The following is a 27341-nucleotide window of genomic DNA, read 5'->3' on the forward strand; positions in this document are numbered from 1 at the left end:
ATAACGAATTTATACATCTTAAGAATGAAATTATGTTATTCACAAAAAATTATAATACTTTTATGAGAATGGTACCTTGATGAAGCAACAGATGTCATTATACGTTATTTAACCCTCAATTCTTCTTTTGGCTTATTAATTTATCAATACAGTATATCCGTCATTACATATGTGTTACAATTAATATACCTGAATAACAATTAATATTGTTTTTTTAAACAATACCAGTGCAACATTGATTTCTCATCCATTTGCTGTCTGTACCTCATCTGCAAAATATATACGGTACATTGCAGTTAAAAATACCTTTAAATTTTTATTTTTTATGTAAGTAATTTCTATAATAATTTTTATATGCTTCTATCATTTAAATTACTTGCTGATTTATGTTACATGTATTATAATTTTTGTGTTATTAACAATAATATAAAGATTTACTATCATCACTGATCGATTTTAAAAATACTTTTACCTAAGTCAAGCATTACTTTTTTAAATTATTTGATTTATATATTGCAGTCACTTTTTTTCAATACTCTTAATTTTTTCTTTTTGGTATTATTTTTTATGATAGATTATATCATTTTTTTATCCAGATATGTGACTCCTGCAACAATTTTTAGAAAACATGTTTTTTTAAAATCTGCAATCACTTCATGCGCCTCAGTTGAAGATATTTTCCAAAATCCTAATGGATATTGTATATTTCCATGTGTTTATTTTAACTACCCTACTAAAAGGGAACAATACAATTATTGATTCTTACAGAAAAATAATATGTATTTGTTGCTTTATGGTATGTTACAAAAAAAATCGTATGATTGCTTTTCATATAAAGCATCCAAGATATAACTGACACTAATTAGTTTCTTTAAGCGTAACAGTATTAGTTATAAGCCATTTCCTATGGTAAATCCAGTGAAGGTGTTTCATGCATGATTGAATTTCTCCCTGTATTTCAGTGAACTTGGTATTCTGATATGCTATAGTGTATTCAGCTGAGTGAAAAGGGTAATTTAACTTCATTCATCGATATCCTTAGTATCTTGGAATTTTTTATTATTATTTTTAGAAATGGTTACGATATTTTTATAAGTAATTATGTCCTACGCCAGGTTGACTACAATGATTATGATTACTGCATCAAATATACAACATACATAAATTCCTTTTTTTATTAGCGACAGTTAGTTGAATAATTTTATATACTTTTCCACTTCCTCATTTTCATCTTGCTTCTTACATTTTATATTCTCAATTATCTGTTTTATGTATTCTAATATTTTGTCTTTATTTATGTATTTGCCCCATACACTTCCTTTTAGAACCAGATCAACCAACCCTAGATCCTTTAATACAGTGATAGTCAACCTGGTCCCTACCGCCCATTAGTGGGCATTCCGGCTTTCATGGTGGGCGGCAGAGGTTTTGTCTAATACTGTAGCACTTTCCTTTTTTTTAAATTTAATTGACTTTTTAAAAAATTTTCATAGCATTATTTAAAAACATTTTCATTATGGTTTCGTAAAATTCCCCGTGGCAATTAAAATTTCAGAAAATATACTATTTGTATCACCTATGCATAAGTTTAATTCATGTTACGCAAGTTAAACTAAATGGTGCTAAACTAAACCGCAAAAAAATGAGCCTCATCCCAGAATAGCTTGTGCATCTGGTTGGTACACAGTTACATTTGTGAAAGTGAGCACATGCCTACAGCTTCAAACAAAATATTGTGAGTAAGTTGTTTTATAAAGATTTATTCTGTCAAACTCAGCGAAAGTCTGACGTAAAGTATTTGGTAAGTAATTATTATTATATGCTTTAACTTGCTGTAAGTAAAGTTTACCTACTTTATATAAAGTTTACCCTCCTTTATAAATAACCATTACTGTGGAACTGGTGGGCAGTTACAAAATGTTACTACTAACAGAGACACAAAAGTGGGCATAGGTATAAAGAGATTGACTACCACTGCTTTAATACATGGAAAATCAACCCTTACCCTTGCTTTTCAAGATCCTTCCACAAACATTTCTCTCTCCTCATCAATTGATTTTAAAACCTCTTCATTCATTTTATATTTCAGTATGCGCCATAAAGTTAGCTTCCCAACACTGTTGCCCAAAATGGCCGTAATATCGATTACCGAGCCCCCTACCGCGACCCACAAATGTGCAGATCGCCGGTGTATTGACGACCTCCATGTTGAGTGCATTTAACTGTGCGGCCATTTTGTACCCACGTCGCGTGGATCTGGTGCTACTAAGTTCGAACACTTCAGCGTTAAATTCCCCCGTAAGGATTATCGGTTATCTTTCTGCTCTTATCGTATCTTCCAGCTCGTTTAGAAAGTCTTCATAAATATCGTTGTCACAGTTTGGCGAAATATACCCGCAAGTGATTACGCACACAGACAGAATCATTGCTATAATGCCTCTACCGTATTTAATATCAACGGTCGCCCAACGGTTCGACACAATCCTGACCGCGGTATCCTGCAGTTCATCTGTATACCAGTTGCCAAAGGTAATCGAATATTTGGTTCAACAGCCAGTAAAAAATCCTCATCTCAATCGACAGCCGTCTTCCAAGCGAGGTCATGTGCCGTCGCCATTCTATTAATGTTGAGTTGAATAAATTTCATTGTTTGTTCGTTTCACATAACTGGCCTCCGGTCCGGTGTCCAATTTTACCGCAGTTTAGATATTTTTGCGGTTCTAGACATTCTTTAGCGCGATGCCCGGTGCCGCCGTAATTGTAGCATAATGAGGTGCAATTTGGACTTTTGCAATTTCAGGAAAAGTTTCCCGTAATCCAACATTTATAGCATTTTACCTCATCTGTATTGATTTCGACTCGGCATGAATGTCAGCCGACTTTTATTCCAGGTTTGCTCGACAATAATTTTGCGTCTCTAGTTAATAATAGGACAGTCGCCTTTTGTGTGTTCGCAAAAGCGGGTCTCATTGCAGCAACTTTGAGTAGGATATCCGGACCAATTTCTTTCTTGATCGCCATAGCAAATTCGTCAATCGTTGCATCAACATCAAGATCCTTAAAACAAAAAGCCGCCTTACGTCCTCCATACAGTCTATCTTCGACCACCATATCCGCGACATTAGCCGTTATTCTTGTTTTAACGTCGTTTCGTAGTGGAATCGACGACACGAATATCCAATGTTTCAGATTTCCTTTTTTTGACTAAAAGTATATCTTCAACCATATCCTCGCCAGTACTTCCTGTAATAAGTCCGTGTACGTCGTAAAAATTTTGGGGGAGTGGAAGAAGTGGGTAAGTAATTTATATGAGTCTAAAAATGTGGTCGGAAATTTTTTTTAGGAGGGGTTTTTTGAGACAAGGGTTCAAACGGTCGGGGATGACGTGAAACGTCTAGAAACAAAGGGATTTGGCCAGAAAAGAATTTTTTGAGGGGTATTTTTTGGGTTGGGGGTCAGGAGATAGAAGAGGCCCGGATCGATGGAGATCCGGGAGGATTTGGGTCTAGAAGGAACAGGTAGCCAGAAAAATGTAAAAAAGGATTCCCCTCACAATTGAGACGACTAGGACTTATAATATTTTCGCCTCCAATGCAAAAAAAATCATTGTTTACTACAACTAAATGACATCACACATTTGCACTGTCTTGTCTTTCAACTTATAATTTTGTTGTGAGAAAATTATTACTTAATTTAATACTAATTTACAATACTAGAATTAACAATAAATAAGAACAATTAATATTTCATCGAATTGAACGTAAAGTGGAGGACATGAAAACAGACACAAAATTACAACATCAATTTTCTACCACAACTCTGTTATTTATTAAACGATTTTAAAATAAAAATATCATTTTGTTCAAAATAAAAGGCTTATATTTTAGTAAATAACATAAATTTTGATAAAACTAATATTTATGGAGATGAAAAATTTAACGGATTGAAAAATAAACATGGCCGCCATTTTTTAATTTGCAAAGTTATTTAAGTTCTGATTTTTTGATAATTTTAAAACTTTTTACCAAGATGCTTACCAAATATTAATGTGATCCGTTTATCCCAACTTAAGATGTAGAATCGTTTTACAAATAGAATCCGAAAAAGTATAGTCAGCTCACCATTTTAGAAACACTCTGTGTGTATATATATATTAAATTAATTAGGGTTTAATTACTATTTATCAGTATTATTCTCATAAGCAGAAGGATAATGAACACAGTGGGATTCCAGAGGGTGGAGCCCCCTGACTATACAAGAAGGGCAAGCAAAGCAAGTCTTGACAGGTGAATTGTTCTATATATGAATTACATTTTTTCTTTATCTTATCTAATCCTATCACATAAGATTTCAAAGCTAATCAACCAGATACATTACGTCATTAACCAAACATTAGTTATTATTATTATTCAATACAATTAAATTAAATGATTGCTTTGTATTTGTTAATACAAAAATACTTTACTTTAATTAATGATTAGTACAACGTTTTTGCTAACTCCATCTAACTTGGCCAGTATCTCAGTATATTTATCATAAAACACAATATCACTGTAAATACATTAAATGAATTTTTAACTCAAGATGTTTATATTTAATACTTTAGTATCAAGCTCAGGATTTTTTATATATACCCAAATTTCCATTGTCCCTGAAATCTGCATCTTTTTAAGAAACACAGTTATCTTTTTAGAATTATCTTAACAAAAAGGAATATTTAAATGTTAAAACATTTTCATTCCCAGAACTTTCTGTTTGTGATTTTTTTTTAACTTAAGTAACAAGTAACAAATTAACTGTTTTAAGTAACAAGTTCTTAGTACAGAAGTTTATTTTTAAAAAGTAATCAAAATCAGTCTAATTTCTACTGACCTGGATACATACATAATGTTAATATATTGACTTTCTCTAGAGAACATAAAAAAAGGTTCCAGATTAGCCAAAACTATTTATTCCGCTACTTTTTTTAATCAATCATTTTCAACAAAAAAATACAACTTTAATCATCCTAAGGTTGCTCATTATTTCTACACATAAATATTACAAGAACTGGAAATTTTGGAATTGTATTTTTTTCTTTAAAAAAAAAAATTTTCTATCATTTTCAGAATCTGTAGAGATCTCAAAGAAATATTTCTTAATTTTGATGTATTTTCCATTACCACTTTACTGACCTTGTTAAAAGAGTTGAAGCATTCTTTTATTCATCACACTAACAGTATTGTGAACACTGTCTTTTGCATACTGACAATAGAATCAACAAAACTTTTGTACTATATGTTTATTTACAAGCTTTAAGTTCATCTAGTGAATTAACCAATTCTAGTTGTTTGGGCCAGTTTTATAAAAAATTGTGTAAAACAATGTACCACCACATCCGCAACATTAGCCGTTATTCTTGTTTAAATGTCGTTTCGTTTCGTAGTGGAATCGACAACATGAATCTCCAATGTTTCAGATTTGCTTTTTTTGACTAAAAGTATATCTTCAGCCGTATCCTCACCAGTACTTCCTTTGACTTCATGTAATAAGTCCATCTACGTCATAAAAATTTTGGGGGGTGGAAGAAGTGGGTAGGTATGAGTCCAAAAATGTGATCGGAAATTTTTCTTTAGGGGAGGTTTTTTGAGGTAAGGGTAACTAGATACCTTATACTACTTGCTTACACTACTAGACAATTTCTATTTCGATCAAAAGAAACAATTTTTTTAACCATTAATTTGTATAACACTCTAGAAGTCTACAACATTTACTGCAATCTTATTGATTCAAAGTTTGCAGGCAGCTTTTCTTTCTTATAGTAGCTATAAGATACACCTATGAATCATCAGGTCAGAAATAAATGGAAGGTGATCAGGAGATTATATTAAGATTCAATTTGTACTAAAATATTACTGGTCTAGCAGGGTTGTAAATTATCTATTTCACTTGTACAAGAAACAAAGAACTAACCTTTTGTCCTACTGTAATGCACAAAAATAATCGAGTAAAATTTCTTTTAAAATCATAATTCATTTACTAAAGTTATTGTTAGAGATAAACGAACATATCTGAAATGCCAACAAGTGAACTGAAATAAAAGTTTTTCTATTTATTCATTTCATTATTAAATTTTTTTTTGACAATTTAGAAATAAGAGAAAATTTCATGGTTTTAGAAACAAAAACATCAGTTCAGCACTCATACTTTGTTGATTAAGTAACTTATTAAAATGCTTTGACACTTTAAAAAAAAATTAACTGGTTGATTAAAATGATACGAACTGATTATGGTTGAAATCTTACAGAAAAAGTAATTTTTTTTTTCTGTACATAAAAGAAGTTTGAAGACAAAATAAAAGAAGATAAATTAGGTTTTATAAGAAAACTTCAGGGTTAATATAACTAAATAGATCTTTGTTAATCTTTTCCCTTGCAGGGTCTTTTTTTAAATTTAATTATTAAAAATAACATGAAGAAAAACATTTCTCTCAAGAGAGATTGAAATAAACTTATAAGAGATAACTTACTTATACACACAAGCGCACATGTACACAAATACCAAATACTGTTAAGTAATGGTTTCCATTAAGAAATAGAATTAGTATATCGATGGCTTTACTTTTCACTTGAATATATCTCTTATCCAAAAAGAAAAGTATTTTGTATTTCTTTGACAAATTTTATTCTTTTAAATAATAAATTTACGAAGATATTTCAAATCAAATAATATAATCTACTAATTTAAAAAGCATGTAATTTATTTAATTGAAATAAATAAGCAACATCAGTTTTTTATGAATAATACTTCGCAATTTTTTTTTATAATTGCACAATTACATAATAAAAATTCTAAGACTATATTACTCATTTCCATTATTATTTTCTTTTTTTACCAACTTTTCAAAGAAAAGTACAGTATTACGTAATTTTCTTTACATGTTGAAGTTTGAGGAGTACAAAAACACCATTCACTAAAAACATAATTAACTTATATATAAAATTTGTGGCTCAGAAATCTCCAAAACTGCTTGATAAATTTTGAAATTTTAACATGCCGTTGTAGTTTATCTTAAGTTGGGCATGTAAAAATTTGATGAAGGGTGTCATTCTTGAGTTACACTTAATTTAAGTTCGACAACAGGCAACATATTCTCAATTTGAGGTATTTTCTTTGATCACATGGTTTGATTGGGGGGTGAAAATGAATTTTCTTTGAGGTATGATGATTATAAAAATACCATTTAGGTATAAAATTTTGTGGCTTGAAAATCTCCAAAACTAATATATCAATTTTATTGAAATTTAGGTATGCTTAGTATTGTATCTGAAGTGTGCACATGTAAATTTTATTAAGATTGGTTGAGTCGTTCTTTAATTAAGGTCAACGATAGACAACATAATCTCAGTTTGAGGTTATGTTGACTTTGTATTGGTGTATTTTTCATATGCACATATGTAGTAATAACAGTGGTGAGTGAGTTTAAACTTGATGCTTGTGTGTAGGGTCTACTTGTTAATCAAATGTATATAGTGGTTGTATTCTGAAAATGAGTGCATTTCCGACTGCAAAATAATGAGGGCATTGGAAACAAAAAGTCAATTTTTGGCACAGAACTGTGCAAGAGTTTTTTTTTAAACTATTATCAGTGAATACCAGAGTCTTTCTGGTTGTGTTTCAATTAACCACACAACTCAGGAATAGTTGGTCTGAATCTGTACAAGACTTCATCTCATTAGCAATGGTGGCAGGGGTTGCTTTATTGTTCACTGTTTCAACAGATTCCAACATACAAATTACAAATATAAATATAGATTTAACTTCTGTAAGGCATTTTTCCCAGTCACATTCCAAATGTTAATCTCCTGAATAAATTACCAAGATCTCACTTGTAGTTTAATACAGTCTTATTATTGTTGAATAATAAAAAACGAATTAAATGAATTTTCTCTTTTTATTACACTTTATTCCTCTCACTTTTCTTTATTTTACAAGGAATTAGGAGATATAACATTACTTTATTAGTTTCTAATAATAACCATTAGCTAGCTTATTGTGCAATGGGTAGAATTCAGAGTCCTGAAGTATTCCATAGACATTCCCTTTCATCAAGAATGTAGTGGTTATACAGGCACTAGAAGTCTATCCACAGATTGAATATCTTTATCCTATTGGGAGCAAAATATTAATTTTCAATGATTTTACATTAACTGACTAAAACATATGAACAAATGAAATTGATTTTCTTCCAGAAAATAAAGATCCTTCCAAAAAAAGAAAGAAACAGGATTCTAAAGGAACAAATTTACAAATCCGTAGAATTGTAGCACATAGAAGCATCCAATTGAACTATAAACCATTTGGTTTACCCTTCCCAGAGGAGGTTACAGCTTTCCTTGCTTACATCTATTTACTTCCTATATTTTTAAAAGAAAGATATTGCTGTCAGTAAAAACTGACTCACTCCCTCTGAATATTTGTATCTATTGCAGTCCTGAGATCCCCTAAATTAAAAAGAGTAAAATCATTTTAAACTTTCAACATCAGTGCATGTATTTTACACACATATATAAGTGTTTTTACCTCTATATTTGACTATATTATATTTATATAAATTTATTTAAATTATTTATATATATTTATCAGAAACTGATAAATCTACGATCATGAAGATTGGTTTGATGGCTTCCGTATCAGGATCTTAATTTTTTTTAATTTAATTACGGAGTGGGAAAATATTGAGGTTTTTCTCAAACAAGATTAACCTTATGAAAATGTTAATTATGAATTTTTTTTTCAGTTTATCTTAAACTACATTAGTAGTAATAACTTTGAAAATAATTCAAATGAAGCATTTATGGAATAAAAAGTTCATAAAACTACTTTCCGTCCCTAAAAATATTTTTTCATAAAATTCTCTTGCTTGACAATATCAAGATGTTCTACTTTAAATCTTTTTTCCATTATTTTTCTTTAATCAAAGCATTATCAGGATGGGTACAATTACCAAGTCTTATCACAAATTAGAAGATAATAAAACTCTATTCTTAAAAATGAGAATTATATAATTTCTTCAAGATATAAATTTCCAGTATATTGATTGAGAAATGTTTGTTTTTTTTCTAAATCAAGTGTTATTAGAGTATAAACATGATAAATATTGTACGATAGAAACATGCTACCTAAATGTTGTAGAAATTCAAACCTTATCGAAAGCGATAAATTCCTATTCCCTAGAAATAAGAATTCTATAATAATGAATTACTGCTTTATTACTGCTTCAGAATGAACCTCTTTCTTGGTCCTCTTCTAGGTCTTCTTATTATTATGATTAAATTTAAAAAAAAAAAAATTTGTCATATCGTACACATTTTGTCTTCTCTTTGCGTTATGGAAAATTATGGATCTTGTGTTCAAATAGAAAAATAGTAACGTATTGGCACTTTATTTCATATTAAACTTCTCACATTTTAATAAAATTCTCCTCTCATCTACATTCTACAGTTACCAATTTCCTGACTGATCTTCCCAACCTCAAATATTTCACCGACTTCTAAATTACTTAAAATTTTAACAATTTGCAGTTCTTCTCTTTGAATTTTCAAACTACTTTCACATTGATCGTTTCTTATTCAACAACTATCTTTCTTATTTGCATTTTCCACTTATAAATTTCTCCTATCCAAGCAGTAAGATGATTTTGGACTACATCCTCCCTTTCTTCCAAAATTAAAACAATATTGAATTAACAATTTTGCTTTTCTTTCTTCCTTTTCAATCCCTTATGAACCATCTACAAAAGTTGCAAATTACAAAGTTAAAAGGCACAATACCTTTTATTATATTCAGTTTACACCATATAATGTTCAACCACCCCTATTGTTACCGCATTTCAATTGCATTTCTTTAATTTTTTTGTGTAATTTTAATTTCTATTAATTTAATTTATAAATTATATTATTATAATTGTAATATAATAAAATTTAAACATATTTTTACAGGTGTTTTTTGAGAGACTGTTATGTTTCAAATTATTAAACGTAGTAGAATATTAAAATGAAAGTGAATGTAAGAATGAAAATTTTATTATTTTTAACGTCTCTCCAGTTTTTACTGGTAAGTTATATTATTACTGTGTATTATTTTTAGTATATCATTCATATACAACAGCTTAGATAGATACACTCATGCTTCTATGTAAACCCAAAAATTCTGGTCTCTCTCTCTCCCTCTCTCTCACTCTATCTATCTATCTCTTTCAGCCTGTCTGTGTGTGTGGGTGTGCACACACACACCCACACACACACACACACACACATATCTTTATATTCTGTATTTATATTTATATTTTGTGTTAAAATTAGTTTATCTTCATATTACTGATAATTACTTTTATTATTAATAATCATTATTATTAGTTTCATTAGAACTGGTGTATATACTTATATACTAAAGGTTGAAACTAAAGATGTTAAAAGATTGGTTAATATTGATTTAATCATGACACTATTATTATGTTGGTACAATGTCAATGCTAACATAATTGTGTATTTCTTTAAGTAACTATTCTTTGTAACCAAATGAATTAATTTAATGGATGTTCACAATCACAAAATTTTGAATTGAACTCTGCCATTACGCTATAGTTCTCTTGGGAAATAATGAAAATGGTTTCCCATTATCTTCCTCCATTTAAACATCTGTGCACCACCACTGCCTTGACTAGTCTTCCTCCACTATGTACGAGAGATGTATCGGCTTATTTTACTGATCGCCAATTCTTACCATGTCACTGCATCTTTTTCATCTTATGGTATTTTATAGGTGCATTGTCTACTATCTTTATAGTACCTCACTAGCTTTGGACATTGCCACTGCATGTACACAATTGCTCATTCAGAACGTCTAATCACAGTTCACCATTATATTTGATGGCTACATTCCTATCGCAACCCAAGGACACATCCTGAAACCCATAGCTAGGCTTCCAATCTTCATGGAGAGTTAATAATAATAAATAAGTTTAAATGTATGCATATAATTTTTTTATATTTATCTGTTAACTTCATTAATTATTACATATTAATCTGTTACTAGCAATTTCACTTATTTAAAATATAATCCTGAAAACAGATAAAAAAAAGTTTAATAAAATTATTATTTACTACAGCTTATCATAAGCTGTACTCAGCTCCCGACGGACCAGAACTGAGGTCTTCTGGGATTTAGTTTATGCTGGCTGCACTCCAATCGCTTAAATTAACGAAATTTTTTTGCGGGTAACTGAAATTTGTAGATTGATATGCTGTCGTGGCATACTTGATGCATCTACGCACTGGGGTGTAGTTTAGGGCTTAATGGTGACAGGCGCAGGCTCTTTGATCTTCCACATGTAGGTTTTTAGCTTAGTTCCTGAGGGCAACATGGTAGCTTTAGGTGTCAGATGTCTTCTTCGGAAGGCAAAACTCAATACTATCTCTCTTGGGGTGAATTTACTGATGTAGGTGCCCCTCGGGGCATCTGCATCGGTGGCATCTCACGTGGCCGGGCTGAACACTGTGGAATATGATCAGTTTGAGGGCAAGAAGATATCCTCCATTTAAGCCATTATTGGCAAGGAACGGAGGGGGTGGTGTAGCGACCTGACATGCTACAAGGCTGGATCTTTTCCACTCGGGGCGGAATTGAGATGATGCGAACAAGTAAATGAACTAGAGATATTTGAAGATAAGTCTATAAGGGTGCTAAAAATGATTAAAATAGATCTCTTAGCTTGGTGTGTCTGTGATTATATGAGGATTTAGAATTTGGTATATCGTCAAACACAGGTAAAATTTTCAATAGAAGAATCTTGAAGATTCTTTCTCTGCAAGAATGCTGAAATTATTATATGATGAGACAGACATATTTGTTACATGTTGGGGTGCATTTACCATTCTTGTTATTAATTTAGATTGAACGTTTTTAATCTCAGAAATATAACTGTTTTCCAGAACAGTAAATTTGCACAGTGTATGTCCAAATAAATCTAAATTTTTTTTTTTTTGTTCAGGATTAATTTACCAAAAGTAATTTGGAATTTTTATTGAACAAGCAACATAAAAGTTTTAACTTGTCGTTTAATCTAAATTGTTTCATTTTTATATTAATGGAATCTATATAAGCCAACAATTCAAATTTTCTGAGATGTTTACCTTATTATCATAATTAATCTTGTAGTTTATGAAGGTTAATTTACAGTTTTTTTTATATGTAATCCAGAAAAACTTATTTTAAAAATTAATCCCCACATTCTAAAATTGAAATACATGTTTTTGTTCTTTTGATCTATCTTCCTTTGGTTTAAATATTTTTTCATTATTTTATGAAAGTTTATACTTCATAAATAATGCTGTCAAGAAATGTCTAGTTTTTTTTTTTTTTAAATTACACAGCTAAAAAGTTTTTTGACAATTTTTTTCTTATTTTAGTCTCTACTGAAAGAGGTGTTAGATTTAGAAAAAACTTTATTTAACCAAATTTGTTAAGCTTAACCTACATGTATGAATATTTAAAAAAAAGTTTTTTTGATTTATTCCCAACCTCTAAAAAATATATACTCTTAAATTAGCTTAACTCTTAAATTATAATTATTAAAAAAAAAAAATTGTTTTGTATTTTTATATCATCACTTTTTAAACAATTTTATTAATTATTTTTTTTATTTTAAAAGAGATCACTTCTTTATAAATACATTTTTCCTCAATTTTCTCCATACAATACAAAAATTTTTTTATTCAAAATTTGGAAATTTTGATGCTTAACTCTTATTTTGGTAATCAAAGTTGGTTAGCACAGCTGGGAAAGTTATGCAATACTTTGTTTTATTTTTGTATTATGTTTATCCTAGTAAGTTTAATGGAAAGAGAATAGATTTTCATTACAATTAACTCAATTTTTATATATGAATCTAGGCAATTATAATAAAATTTGTTGTTAAAAGAAATTAACATAAACAGATCATAAGCTATAATTTAAATAAAAAGTGGGGTTAGGTATGTTACTTAGGAACCCAAATACTCTTTTATGGTTTTCTTTCCTTCTTATATTTCAAACTTTAGCTCATATGTTGTATATGTTATTAAGTATCCTTCATGGAAGCCAGTCTGATACTTATTTAAAATATTAATTCTCGAAACCCAGTCCAGTGTTGATTACAATGATTTTTTAACGATAGATTTTTCATTGTTATATTTATTTATGATAATTTTTTACTACAACAATTACACAAGTAATGGCAGGTCATCCAAATCAATTTGAGTTGTGTAATAACTAACGACAATTATCCTTTCTTAATAGTATATATATATATATTTTTTTTTTCAGAATAAATTTCAAAAATTATTTAATAATTTTTAATTATATCTACAAATGTGTATTGACATGCTACATTTCCAGATATTTTAATATTCAACATTACTAAATTTAAGAAATCATCAACTTCACCTAATATTTTATTCCTCTTACTATAAATGCAAAAATCTTTACTATCTTATATACTCTCTTCCATATGAATTTTGTTAAGGACATTCTCCTATTAAAATGAACTATTAATTTTACCCCTACATTACATCTTTAAACCAACTACAAGGCACTACTAAATATAATATTTATAATTATTTAATTCAATTCTAATTCCTACTGCAATATAAGGTACATTAATTTTCTTATTCTGTTGTGCAGTAAAGTACTACGCTCTGAAAGAACAAAGAACCATCCCAAAATCGATGGGTTTTTTTCTATATTTGTTTTAGCAAGGAGGGACATACATTATTACTCAGCCCAATTATATTATAAGTAAATGTGTTAAGCACACCTGGAGAATAAACATTTTATTTATGGTCCAATCTTTGTTTTAATCTTTCAAAGTCGCTAGCTTTCTTTGCCAATTCTAAAACATCATAGTAAGTCTTATAACCTCTTACTAACTTCTACATAACTAGACTTCCATTCCAGTCTGGATTATAAGTTTTGTTTTTTAAGTCATTAGACAGTTGACTGGTTTGAGGCTGTTCTCTCTTCCTTGCTATTCTGTTATAATTTACAGATTATATCTTCAGTTATCTATTTCCTACATTAAAATATATATATTCCTTGGCAGTTTTTACCTTCTTTGCATCTGCCTACCATCAAATTAATTAAAACTGGATGTCTTAAGACATGCTCTACCAACCTAGGGTATGATGTCTTTACAAGATTTTTCCACAAATTTCTCTCCTCTCCTATTAGTCTAAACACCTCTTCATTTAAAATTGTTTATTCACCTAAATTGTTCATTTATCCGTGTAACTTTCAAAATCCTCCTATAATATTATATCTTTAGGTAAAGGGATTTTAGAGGAATGACCTCATCCATCTCAGGTTTGTGTGACGTGGAAGTATCCACTGTTTTTTAAGCCTTTAAGCCTTAATTCTAATGGAAATAATTTTTGTAGTAAGAATAGATCAAAAATCTAGCGGTTTTTTCTGTTTTTCTTTTAATATTTTTTTAAATGCACTATGATTTTCTGTAAACTTCAAATTTTCATTTGGGTTTATTTTTTGTGATAATTTATATATTTGGAAAATTTATCTGTTGCTGACAAACTATTGAACGTCTGTCGTAATCTTTATATTATCTTATTATGTTAAAGGAAAAGAAATTCATTTAATTAATAAATAAACACTTTATTAGCTTGCAAAATAAAAATTCTGAAATCTTACTCTATTTTATCCATATATTTTACATTTAATAAAGTACGCAAATAAAATAATAAAATTTTGTTTTAAAAATTAAATTAAGAAAATAAGTTAAGAATAAATATTGCTTAATCATAATTGCTAAAGTATTTTATTAATTGAAATAAATACTTACCAATTACACCATTTTTCTTTTGAAAATACAACTTTGGTTTTCCTTGCCTGTTCTGATTTTTTCAATTAATTTCAGAAACGAATGACTTCCCTAATCTTTTACAAAAAGTTCTGTGTTTACTATCCTTGATCTTCATTAAAATTTAGACTTTTACTATTTTAGTTTATTATTTCCCTTAGACATAAATAAATCATTTTTAAAGAATTTTATGCTTATTAAAATTAGTTACATTTTATCATTATTTTTTTTTTGTCTTCAGTCATTTGACTGGTTTGATGCAGCTCTCCAAGATTCCCTATCTAGTGCTAGTCATTTCATTTCGGTATACCCCCTACACATCCTACATCCCTAACAATTTGTTTTGCATATTCCAAACGTGGCCTGCCTACACAATTTTTTCCTTCTACCTGTCCTTCCAATATTAAAGCGACTATTCCAGGATGCCTTAATATATGGCCTGTAAGTCTGTCTCTTCGTTTAGCCATATTTTTCCAAATGCTTCTTTCTTCATCTATTTGCGCAATACCTCTTCATTTGTCACTTTATCCACCCCTCTGATTTTTAACATTCTCCTATAGCACCACATTTCAAAAACTTCTAATCTTTTCTTCTCAGATACTCCGATCGTCCAAGTTTCACTTCCATATAAAGCGACACTCCAAACATATACTTTCAACAATCTTTTCCTGACATTTAAATTAATTTTTGATGCAAAAATGATGCAAAACAAATTATATATCTGACTGAAAGCTCATTTCACCTGTGCTATTCAGCATTTTATATCGCTCCTGCTTCGTCCATCTTTAGTAATTCTACTTCCCAAATAACAAAATTCTTCTACCTCCATAATCTTTTCTTCTCCTATTTTCACATTCAGTCCATCTTTGTCCATCTTTGTTATTTCTACTACATTTCATTACTTTCGTTTTGTTCTTGTTTATTTTCATGCAGTAGTTCTTGCGTAGGACTTCATCCATGCCATTCATTGTTTCTTTTAAATCCTTTTTACTCTCAGCTAGAATTACTATACCACCAGCAAATCGTAGCATCTTTATCTTTTCACCTGGTACTGTTACTCCGAATCTAAATTGTTCTTTAACATCGTTAACTGCTAGTTCCATGTATTTATCATTATAAGTTTATGTAATTTTTTTCAATAAAACTTTGATTTTCATCATAATTTTTCATCTCTGTTTTTCCCGGGATATCAGCAATTAAAAAGGTAAAGGAAAAACCACTTCATTCCACATTTCCTTAGCAATCCTGGTATGGAGTATATGTTACACTTAAGAATGGATATGTTGCTTTCACTTCACTTAAGTGCATACATTAGCCAAATTTTTAATTTGGTGCTAGCCAGGTGTTCTTTGGTGGTTGGGTTTCAATTAATCACACATCTCAGGAATGGTCAACCTGAGACTGTACAAGACTACACTTCATTTTCATTCATACATGGCATCCTCTGAAGGAATACTTTTCAGTGGTTCAGGAGGCTAAACAGAAAAAGAAAGAAGTATTACTTTGTATCATGAACTCATCCATTTATTTCTTAATATTTATTAGTTATATTTCTTTTTTTACAATTATCACATAATTTATCTAATATTTTACAGGTAATATGCACTGATTTATTCCCTGTTCTTGAACCAGAAGCATTGTATTCTAGTAGTGAAGATGAATTTTTTTCTACTAGTACTATTGCTACTTCTGCTGTACATCATAATGCATTGACTGGAGTAAGTAAAGCTATTGAATCTTTTTTTATTCATTTTTTTATTTAAAATTTTTTTGTCAGTTCTAATAATGAATGTATATTATATTATTTATGAATAAATAAACCCTTCATTCAGATCAGATTATGATTATACATTATGTAGCTCGTAACATTTGTAATCGTTCAGTTCCATGCATAATAAAACAAACTATTCTACCATTTCCTTTGAATAACTAATGAAATCCTTGATTTGCTCAAAATACATCATTTATAAATAAGAAACAAAAGATTATATTATGTAACCCACCGGTTTGGTCTAGTGGTGAACTCATCATTTACTTATATGTAATACATGTTACATATACAGAACTAATATTATTCTTATGATTATTCATTGTTTAATAAATGAAATCGGCCGGTAAAAGTTTTGTACAAATTTTTCTTTTTTTTTCTTACTATATGGAACACTTAAACATTGTTTATTATCTATTATTGTAATCTATTGTAATCTATTGTCTATTACATACATTTAACATGTATTTTTTTTAAACAAAATTCTAAATTAATAACAGATTTTGAAAATAGAAATGTAGTGTCTACCTTTTTTGATAGTATCATTTTGTTAAAAATAGTTTTATTTATATTACAGAAATTTTTGTTTTTTGAGCGGAAGAAATGATATCTGTGAGACTTACTGTACAGTTTAAAATTTCATTATAATTTTTTTGGATAGAATGTTACTCAGTATAAAAACATAAAGTCATCCAATAAATAGATTCACATAATTGATCAGTTGTAGAATCACATCCATTAACACTTACAAAACACTGCAGAATATGAATACAATAAATTAATCAACTTTCTTTACATCACATAACTAAAAAAAAATTTGAAATATACAGAGTCTTCGCAAAAGAATGGTGTGGTTTTGAACATGGATTAAGTGAAAACAAAAATACTTACAGTTGATGATGTTTATTTATCAAATTTGTCATCTGAAACAGTTTTTTTTTAGATAACTAATAAATTTCAATATGTGCACCATTAGTCGCTCAGCAAATGTCCAGTCGATACTCAGTTTCTGCCCATACCTGAATTAAGATATCTTCCATTATGGTTACAATTGTTTCATTAATCCTTTCCTTTAAGTGATATAGGTCACATATCTTTTGTTAATAAGCAATGTTCTTTATATACCCCCACAAGAAAAAATTGCAAGGTGTCAAACCTGGATTCCTTGGAGGCCAGGGTAAGGTCCTTGCCGACCTATCCATTAACGCCCAAATTTTCCATTCAAAGCCTGTCTGATGAATGCATTAAAGTGTGGAAGTGCACCATCTTGTTGAAAATGAATTCGTTGTACATTTTTGAGCACCCAGTTAAGAAAAGCAGTAATTGTTTAACATATCGAGACAAACATTTCCATTAATAGTCTTTACAGCAAAGAAAAAAGGCCCAATTACATGATTTTTCATCATACCACACCAAATATTAACTTTAGGCACATCACATCATTTCTCAAAAATTACATGTGGGTTTCAGATCCCCATATTCGTGAATTGTGTTTGTTAGCACAACCATTAATATCGAAGACATCAATGTATCTTCATCCGTAAAAATTATGTTGTCTAAAAATGATTCATTTTTATTAATTTTGTGGAAAATTTCAGCAGAAAATTTTTTTTTCCATCATCAGGTTTCAATTTCTGAAGTAGCTGAATTTTATATATGTATAATTTCAATCTTTTGTGTAAAACTTTGTGAATTGCTTTTTCAGAATACCTAACTCGAGGCTTCGATAAGAAATAGGTTTGTTACGACTTCTGATTGCAGATTGTCTAATTCGTTGAACAGTTTCGTCTGATACTCATGGTCTGCCAGTTGATTTTTCCTTGAGAACAGATCCAGTTTCTTCGAACTGTTTGATTCAACATCATATATTATTTTCATGTAGTGGCTCTTTTTTTTTATTCACATCGAGATGCAGATTGAACTAAAATTATAGACTTTAAATCATCCTGCCACAAAACACACTTTGCTTTTTCTTGATCAGTGAACATAATAACAAACTAAACACACCTCTGCAACAATATAAAAACTGGTATGGTTGTTTGAACTGCTGTTATACAAACGTTTGGGTTGGAGTTCATCAGGGCTACCAACATAACTTCCCAAAATTTCCCTACTGCCTTGATCTGAATTACAGAAACTCCACCATTTTTTTATAACGATGTTATATATAAAACTCAGTATAACTGACACATTTATCCAATATACCGCAACATGAATAGAGTTTTCTTACACATAAAGTTACTTAATACAATATATGTTTGTCAGTCAACAACTAGACTGAAGTACCCAATATTTTGACACAAGTTAATGTCTACCCACTCATAGCTATAGATAAATCATGCTACATAAATTCAAAACAAAACGGCATCTACTTGGTGAAAGAAAATATAATAGTACATACCACTGGTTAATGTAGATAATAGATAATAGATCAATCAATAGTATAACTATTGATTGATCTGTTGTACAATATATATATATATATATATATATATAGATTACTACATGACTGATCTATACAATTATCTTTATATCATGTTGAAAAGTATTATTTTCAAGAAAGGTTATTGAGTTGCTTTTAAAAAGAAAAAATAAAGCTTATAAGGTCATATAGCTAAATAAAAAGAAACACACACACTGATAAATACAGTAATCCCACTACAGATTAATTGCAATGATTGTTACTAAATATCTCAGTGGAAGATGAAAGCACGTTCACCCATATACACATGGAACCCATACACGCATTACAGTAAATAATAGAATCAAATTTTTGCTAATTACCTCATATAAAAAGACCAAATACAAAAAAATATTAATAAAAACATACAAATTTTATGCACACCACACAAAAACCAAGCCCTCAAGTACTTGAACAATATGAAATTTACAAATACGAGTATATTGAACTGGACAAAACTAACACATTAAGCAAACACAACTTCCATTATGTAAGGAGTTTCCTGTTTGTTTTTAAAGCAGGCTTTGTTGACAGAAGTGGTATTAGGTATTCCACTGAGAAAGGAGCCAATCATATTACATCTAAAGGGGATTTCAAAAAAGTTCCATTAATTAAAAAGTATCTTTAAAAATTTTGAGATTTTATATTAATAAAGATTACTTTTGTGCTAGGGTTAATTTTTTTTTCATTGTCATCCACCAAACTGTATAATAATAATTGTAAAAACAACTGTTTTATTTTTCTAGGTTAACACTTATAAGGATGTATGTTACCACAGCTGGGACTCATTATTATTAGAGCGAGATGCAATTGATTTTTTTGAAAAAGTAAGTTCTATTTTTATTTTAAAAATTTTATTTATTTTATAGATTTTTGTTTTTGTTTTTTTTTTATCTCGGTTATGTTTCTTTATCCATATTAATTTTTTCTAGAATTTTGTTTTTACATTTACTTTTTTTTATAAAATAGTTCTATTGTATTGTTATACTGAAAAACAATATCTTATTCAAGTTTTGTACTTTTCACTATAGAATTTTCAGGGAATTATTTTGCAAGAAGAAAATTTTTGGGAAAAAACAGAAACTATTGAAGTAGAGTTATCTTTTTCATCTATGTTTCTTTTGTATATACCTTGGATAATTCAATTACAGAGCCTCTAAGCTCTGTAATTGAATTTTTAACTTATTAAATTTTCCCTTTATTCATGGTTATAATTTTTTTATTTTTCTGTTAGAAGAAAGAGAGATCTCTTCTGTTAGGTCTTTTTACATTTTACAATGTTGGTTAGATGATTAAACATTCATGATTAGATAATAATGGCAGTAAAGAAGAGTGTTTGTTATGTAGCCAGCTACCAGTATGCATAATATATTTACAAATGGTAATTTTTTTTTAATAAAAAATCAATTTTGTAGGTACTACCATCAACATTTACTATTTTTTTTTTTTTTTTTTTTTTTTTTTATAAAATTGATTTTTAAAAATATATATGTCAAAAATTAAAATAATTTATATAAATATAAAATATAAATATACTGATAAATAATAAATCAGTATTTATATTAAAAATTCCATGCAATAATTTGTATTATCCCCATCACAATTTTATTATATATAAATTAGCTGAGAAGTTAATTACTTTTATTACTATTAAGGTACCTCTAAAAATATATTATTTACAAAAAAATAGAATTACACATAATATTCAACAATACCAGAAGTTTTTCACTTTAATAATTCAGGAACTGGCTGTATAACAAATATCACTACCCTGAAAGAAAGCAGATTTGCTTTACATGAGAAGAAGACTGGGTTAAATAGCGTAAAACAACTAAATAATACACTCATTTTTTTCTTTTTCTTGAAACAAAAAATTATATGCACTATATCTCCTCTCTGGAGTTTGAAATTGGGAATTCCAAGAGTTTCATCAAAATTTTTTTTCATAAGCATTTGTGTTCATCAAACAAATTAAATTAGACAAGAAAATTAAACCATAATTCACTTTGGCTATCGATGCTTGCCAGTTTAAATAAATGAACAATTTTTTTCTGGTAATCTTTTTGGGTGGATGAAATGATTTTTTTTATATTAACCATCTTAATTTGAAAGATATGCTGACCGATTTAACTGTAACATTGGATATGATTAAAAGAATATGGCTGAGATTAGATATCATATGAAACATATCAGCTCAAAAAATGGGAGTTCATAAAAGATATTACTGCAAGAGAAAACATACAACATTTCAGAAATTTAATTCAACCAGCAGAACAATACTTTTAGTAGTTACATATTTTAAAGATCCATATGTTTATTTTGATTATTAAAAATGGCATTGATTAGTGGATCCTTAGCCTCTAAAAAATCCCAACTGCTTTCAGCTTTCTTAACTTTAATAATTTGTAAGAATCAACCAGAATCCTGATCAGTAAGGAATGCAGTTTACCATTTTACCCAGAACCCGGTCAGTGTTCTGGATTGATACCAAGAGGTAAATAACAATTACTTATTTTCACATTTATATAACATTATTTCTATGTGAATAATACTCTTATTTATGTTTATGTATCTTCATTTACTAGTTATAGACAAATTTTATAAAAGATTTTTTGGTACTTTTTCAGCTTATAACTTTGATAAAGAGATATGGACAAAATTCAAACTATGTAACTCAGTTTTTAAGAAGTAGATTAGAAAGATATAGCTACGAAAATGTAAGTTACTTTTTAGAAATTGTTTTTTCAATAATAATATTTCATTTTTATATTTCTATAGATTCTTCTAGGATCATTCTCCCAAGGAATTCCAATATATATATTAAATAAGTAGGCATACTATTACAAATTTTAGCATAGAATGTTTTTTCAAAGTATATGTGATTCAGGACATAACAATCGGTAACGTTTTTAACTCTTAACTTAATAGCTGCCTTTCTACTACTGGAGATTTTAGTAAAATTATCAAATTTGAACTACTTTTTCAACTCCATACTCTGGATGCTTATTCATAACATCACACATTTTTATACAGAAATATCCACAGCAGAAATACAGTTATATAAAAATTTATTTAACATTCAATTCTTTAATTCACATTCTTGAATATTCACATCCATACTTAAACTACAATGTAAAAAAATGTATAAATATATACAGCACAGAACAACGCTCAATATCCTAATGAAACATTTGCCCATCAATAACACATTAATGTTTATTAGAGCATGGTGTTTGTTTCATTCTTTTTTCTTAATTCAAATTTTTCAGAAAATACAATCTATTTAAATTAATATTATACTCTGATTGGTAATTTCAACAACACATTATATAGATCATGTAAGGAATGTATTGATGTACTACTAAACAAAAAAGGAATTTCCCAGCAATTATCTGAAAGGATCAAGGAAAACCATGGATCAACCAAAAACATTATAACCACTAATTTTTTTGTTTGATTTTCATTTTAATATTCCCTGTTTGAATTATTTTGGCTTTTTAGATGAATAAGTATGTACCCACTCACCTTCATCTAACTTTACCACAAACACTATTCTCATAAATCCAACAAAACTATAGATGATTTTAGCTTTGCTGTTCCTTCCAAGTGCAAAAAATTAATTATGCCATGAATTGATTTTATCAATCTTTAAAAGATTAACAAAATGAATATCTAACTTTTTTTGAAAAAAAAAAAATAACTAAAATAAGCCTGTTCAAAGAAGAAAAGGATTTTTTGACAGAAAATCTTATAGAAAATTAGTATCTAAAAAAGAAGAATAATACTGGACATTGTCATGTAATGAGGATAGAGTATTTAAGAAAAAATGATTTTTTTTTACTGTCTTTACCAGTACTCAACAAATTTCTGCTACGTTCATCGTTTAAGAGAGTAAATTATTGGTGGATATTGGGCATATGCCACATAACTATGACATTTGCTCTATTAACTTATTTTTGAATAGACCTTTTATTGGTAAAATTTATATTTCTGAGACATCTATAAGTATTTATTATAGCCACCAGACAGAGCTGATTTTTATTTATAGAATATATGTAATAGAAATAAAAGCTATTGAAAGCCTCATTTATGTTATGTCTAATTAATGTCAACTTTAAGAGAACTGACTGTTTTTTTCTTTTTTTTGTAACATTTACAAAAGTTATCTTTTTAATTTGTTTAAATAATAAGTAATAAAAATCTTTTATTATTGATTTACTAATAAAAATTTATGTTTGCTTTCAGGAAAAGATTATTTAACTTTATATAATCTTTATAATGTATTATTTATTTTTAATGTTTTGTTAAGTGTGTGTGTTAATGTTTTGTTAAATGTGTGTGTTAATGTTTTGTTAGTATTTTTATAAATCATCCTGGTAAAAGTGATGTTAGTGTATTTAACAGCAATATTTACCAAAGTTTGTTTTTTTTATTTTTGCTTGTTTTATTTGCAATATTTTTAAACACAGCAATTTTTTTTATAATGAAAGTTTTAAGGTTTATAAAGTATGCATTCAGACTATGTGCTATAGATTGAGGTAATGTTAGTTAGGTTTGTTTATTTTTTTGTGCTTAAAATAGCTGAAACATAACTTCTCAGGTTTTTGCATTTAGTTTATTTTTTTAAGTGATCGTGTAGATGCTGCCCTTTCATTTTCAAAAATAATTTTTTTTTAAATTCATAAAACAATGCATTACTTTGTTTTGTTTTACTGCTTTCACTGAAAAAGCTTTTGTTAGAAACTTAATTGTGATTTACCCATTATTTATTCACTAATTTCAGCTATCAGAATTTTACTTCTGATAATAATAATCATTATTAAAATTTTTGAAATATTTTCCTCCTATATTAACTCCTTAAATATGACATGTTTTTAAATAAATATTTAAATGTCCATCAGAATAAGATCACCTCACTTAACTATTATATTTCCTAAACATCTTCCCATTGCAAAGAAATTACATAATATTTATTTGTTGTTCTCATAAAATAAATATTTGACCTTGACCTCATTTTGAATCATAACAATGAAAATTTTTCAGTTTCTAGTTTCAAAAAAAATAATAAATTAGCTGTTGTTTAACCATAAACATGAACATTAAATGAGCAGTACATATTAATACCTTTGTTTAAAATTACAAAAAAACATTAATCACTTGTTATTGTCATATAATGAGGGTAGTTTAAAAAAAAACTATATAATAGTGAGATGAGCACATAATAATATAAATCTTATATCATAACATAAATTATCTGACTCATAAAATCTACAAAAAATTTTCCCTACTTCCTAGACTGCTATTTCTATAAGAAAATACATTCTTAATTTTTTCTCTACATTTACGTAGTACTTCGACAAAGTTCACGTCAGTTAAAGTTATTTTATCAAATTTATGGTGTTAAATTTATAAAAATAAAATAGTAAATGGATAGTACATATAGTACTTAATGTTTCATTCTTTTACAGGTACGGTATGGTTGTTTTCATCATGAGATGGAGAAATTTGTGAAAACAAGTTACATTGTATTATAATAAACAATATTTCATTATATATATTGTATTGAAAGTAGGTTCCATACATATAATGAGAAGAGGTTCAAACTCAAATTAAACAGTGTTTAATTTTAGTTGTTTCAAATTTATATGATACAGGGACTGTTTAATTGGATATAAATTGCTGTTAAATGACTGTCATTCTACCAGGATGATTTATTATAAGGTAAGGATTTTTTTTGTACTCACTTCTGATATTCAATGTTTTGTTGGTTAATCTGATTGCAATTAACAAATTTTGTACCTTTGTATTTAAAACTTGTGTTGTAAATTTCTTTTTAATTGTCAATCAGTTGATGTATTTGGTGATAGTCTCCATTCTTTTCTGTTCTTTTTTAATCTTTTAACTTCAGCATATTTATTACATGTTACATCTTCAGTTGTCTATTTTATGTCATAAGGATTTAATAAAAAAAGAAAAGGAATGACATAAAATATTTTCTCAGAATACAATGCTGCAGTTTTCCATTCCTTTCAGATTACAAACTTTGATTACAACATAAGTTTAAAACAGGTAAGCTTTAAAGCTGTAAGTTTGTTTTTTTAGGCTGTAACAACGGCCAGGTAGTTAGCACCTTCAACAACCATTGGCAGGACCTACTGTTAGGTACTGGAAGAGTAGTAATTTAATAATATTACTTTTTCCAGCATCTTCAGTGATATCAGCACTAATTTTATAAAATTAAAAAGAGAAATGAACATTTAGAAACTGTATTCATTTTTTATATCATACTGATATTTCTAACATAGTACTTTCTATTCGAAGACTTTATTATATAACTTCAATGTGTCTATATAAAGTAATGATTCAATATCATTAGTAAAACATGAAAAGAAGAATTATGGAGACTTGAATCAAGAACCGGATTAAAGAAAAAAGTTTCAACATTTTTCTTTTTAATCAGTAAAGTTCAGTGTGAGTTCTTAAAGTCACCACAAATCATTATGGTAATTCTTACCACACACTTATAAGTTTTAACATTATTTATCTTAAACAGTAACTGAAGATTATACCTTGAAAGAAAAATGTACTTTTTTAACATCTTATGAACAGACGTATTTGTTAGTACAAGCTGATGAGTACATGTTAGCTCAGATTTTCTGGAACTAAGAATCTTCTCAAATTTTTTTTCATTGCTTTCATAACTGAAAGATGACCACTCAAGAATTTCCTACTCGGTAGATTTCTCTCTTCTCTTTCAACACTTTTCCTAAAAATGAAAATTGTTTTGATGAAGAGGTCTTCATTGAAAATATAATATTCTCTTATAGTCCCTGATTTAGTTCTTGCTAAACACAAAACACACTGAATCTTCCTTTTTATGATCACATTCTTGACTGCTGTGAGTTGTGTTGGCCTCATTGCATATATATTTATATAAATATATATTCCAAAAGTATAAACAATATTCAGTACAATCCACCAAAGTACAGAATCAATAAAAGCTCTCTAACCGTATCTTATTATTTTGATTTCTTATATATCAAAAGCACTTTTGGAGGAATTTCCTCAATCATCAGTTGATTAAAACTAAAAATTAATTACACTTTAAAACATTAAAAAAAAAAAACACTAATATAATATTATTACATATAAAAATAATATATGTGACTACATATTATAATTATTTGACTAATTAATTAAAATAATTTAAAATTTTTAACTTTTGAAAAACATTAAATTTCTTTTAAACATGTTTTTAGCACAAATACAGTCACAATGATTTATTTAGTGGCTGGCCACAAACATGTTTAAAAATATATATATTTCTAATGTTTTTTAAAGTTAAAGATTTTTAATAATTTTAATTAATTATTTGACTACATATATTATGTCATATATGTAATAATATTATATTAGTATTTTATTAATGTTTTAATGTGTAATTAATTTTTAATTTTAATCAACTGAAGAAAAAATTTCTCTAAAACACTTTTGATGTATAAAAAAGAAAAAGAATAATAATAATAATATAAGGTAAGAGCTCTTATTGATTCTGTACTTTGGTGGATTGTGCTGAATTTTGTTTATGCTTTTGGAATTAATTATATGCATAATTAATATATACTCATATATGCACTCTCCTATCCAAATATATTCTTCTCCCAGCACTTCATCAGGCATTATGTATTTTAAATTGTTTCATTTTAATTTAGTGATTGTTTCATGTCTTCATTAATTTACCTTTCCTTTCAGTATAAAACACCACCATGACTTTACAGATGAACAGTATGTGTCATACTCAAAATTTCTTTCCCCCTTTTAACCTTGAGAAAAAATTCACAATTCTTATAACTGTCTAATCATATGAAGAATATCTCAATTTTACAAGTTTCTTGATTTTTAAACGCTCAGCATGGATCATTCAAGGGTTTGACTCAGATCCATAGAATTTAAACCGAAGGAAAACAAAGATAAAAAATAAAAAAAGGTGGTTGTTTTAAGGACAGACAACCAACCCACTGAGGCACAAAATAAACAACTATATCAAGGTAGCATTATGCTTCAGATTTCCTCTCCAAACAGCTAGAAAACACCCAATTTTCAACCTCCCTAGAAATGAATATATTTCTATCAAGAATGAGAGCATCAGATTGCGAATGAATGATCATACATTGACTCAAATAATTACTTTAGCAAATTTAGTGTTTTTTTGAGAACAAGAG

At 28.3% G+C, this 27341-nt stretch overlaps 1 protein-coding gene across 1 annotated transcript in view; it reads left to right on the top strand.

Annotated features, from left to right (window-relative positions):
• Positions 1–180: 180 nt before the first annotated feature.
• The window catches only part of LOC142331929 (uncharacterized), a 57960-nt gene continuing 30799 nt past the window's right edge, over positions 181–27341 (top strand). The window contains exons 1-5 of the mRNA XM_075377982.1: positions 181–327; positions 9981–10095; positions 16486–16608; positions 19866–19946; positions 21747–21836. Coding sequence (XP_075234097.1) covers positions 10036–10095; positions 16486–16608; positions 19866–19946; positions 21747–21836 — 354 coding nt within the window. The 5' untranslated portion in view covers positions 181–327; positions 9981–10035. The remainder of the gene's footprint in view (positions 328–9980; positions 10096–16485; positions 16609–19865; positions 19947–21746; positions 21837–27341) is intronic.

The sequence above is a fragment of the Lycorma delicatula genome, chromosome 11, assembly GCF_047948215.1.
Source record: "Lycorma delicatula isolate Av1 chromosome 11, ASM4794821v1, whole genome shotgun sequence".
In the NCBI taxonomy this organism is placed as follows: domain Eukaryota; kingdom Metazoa; phylum Arthropoda; class Insecta; order Hemiptera; family Fulgoridae; genus Lycorma; species Lycorma delicatula.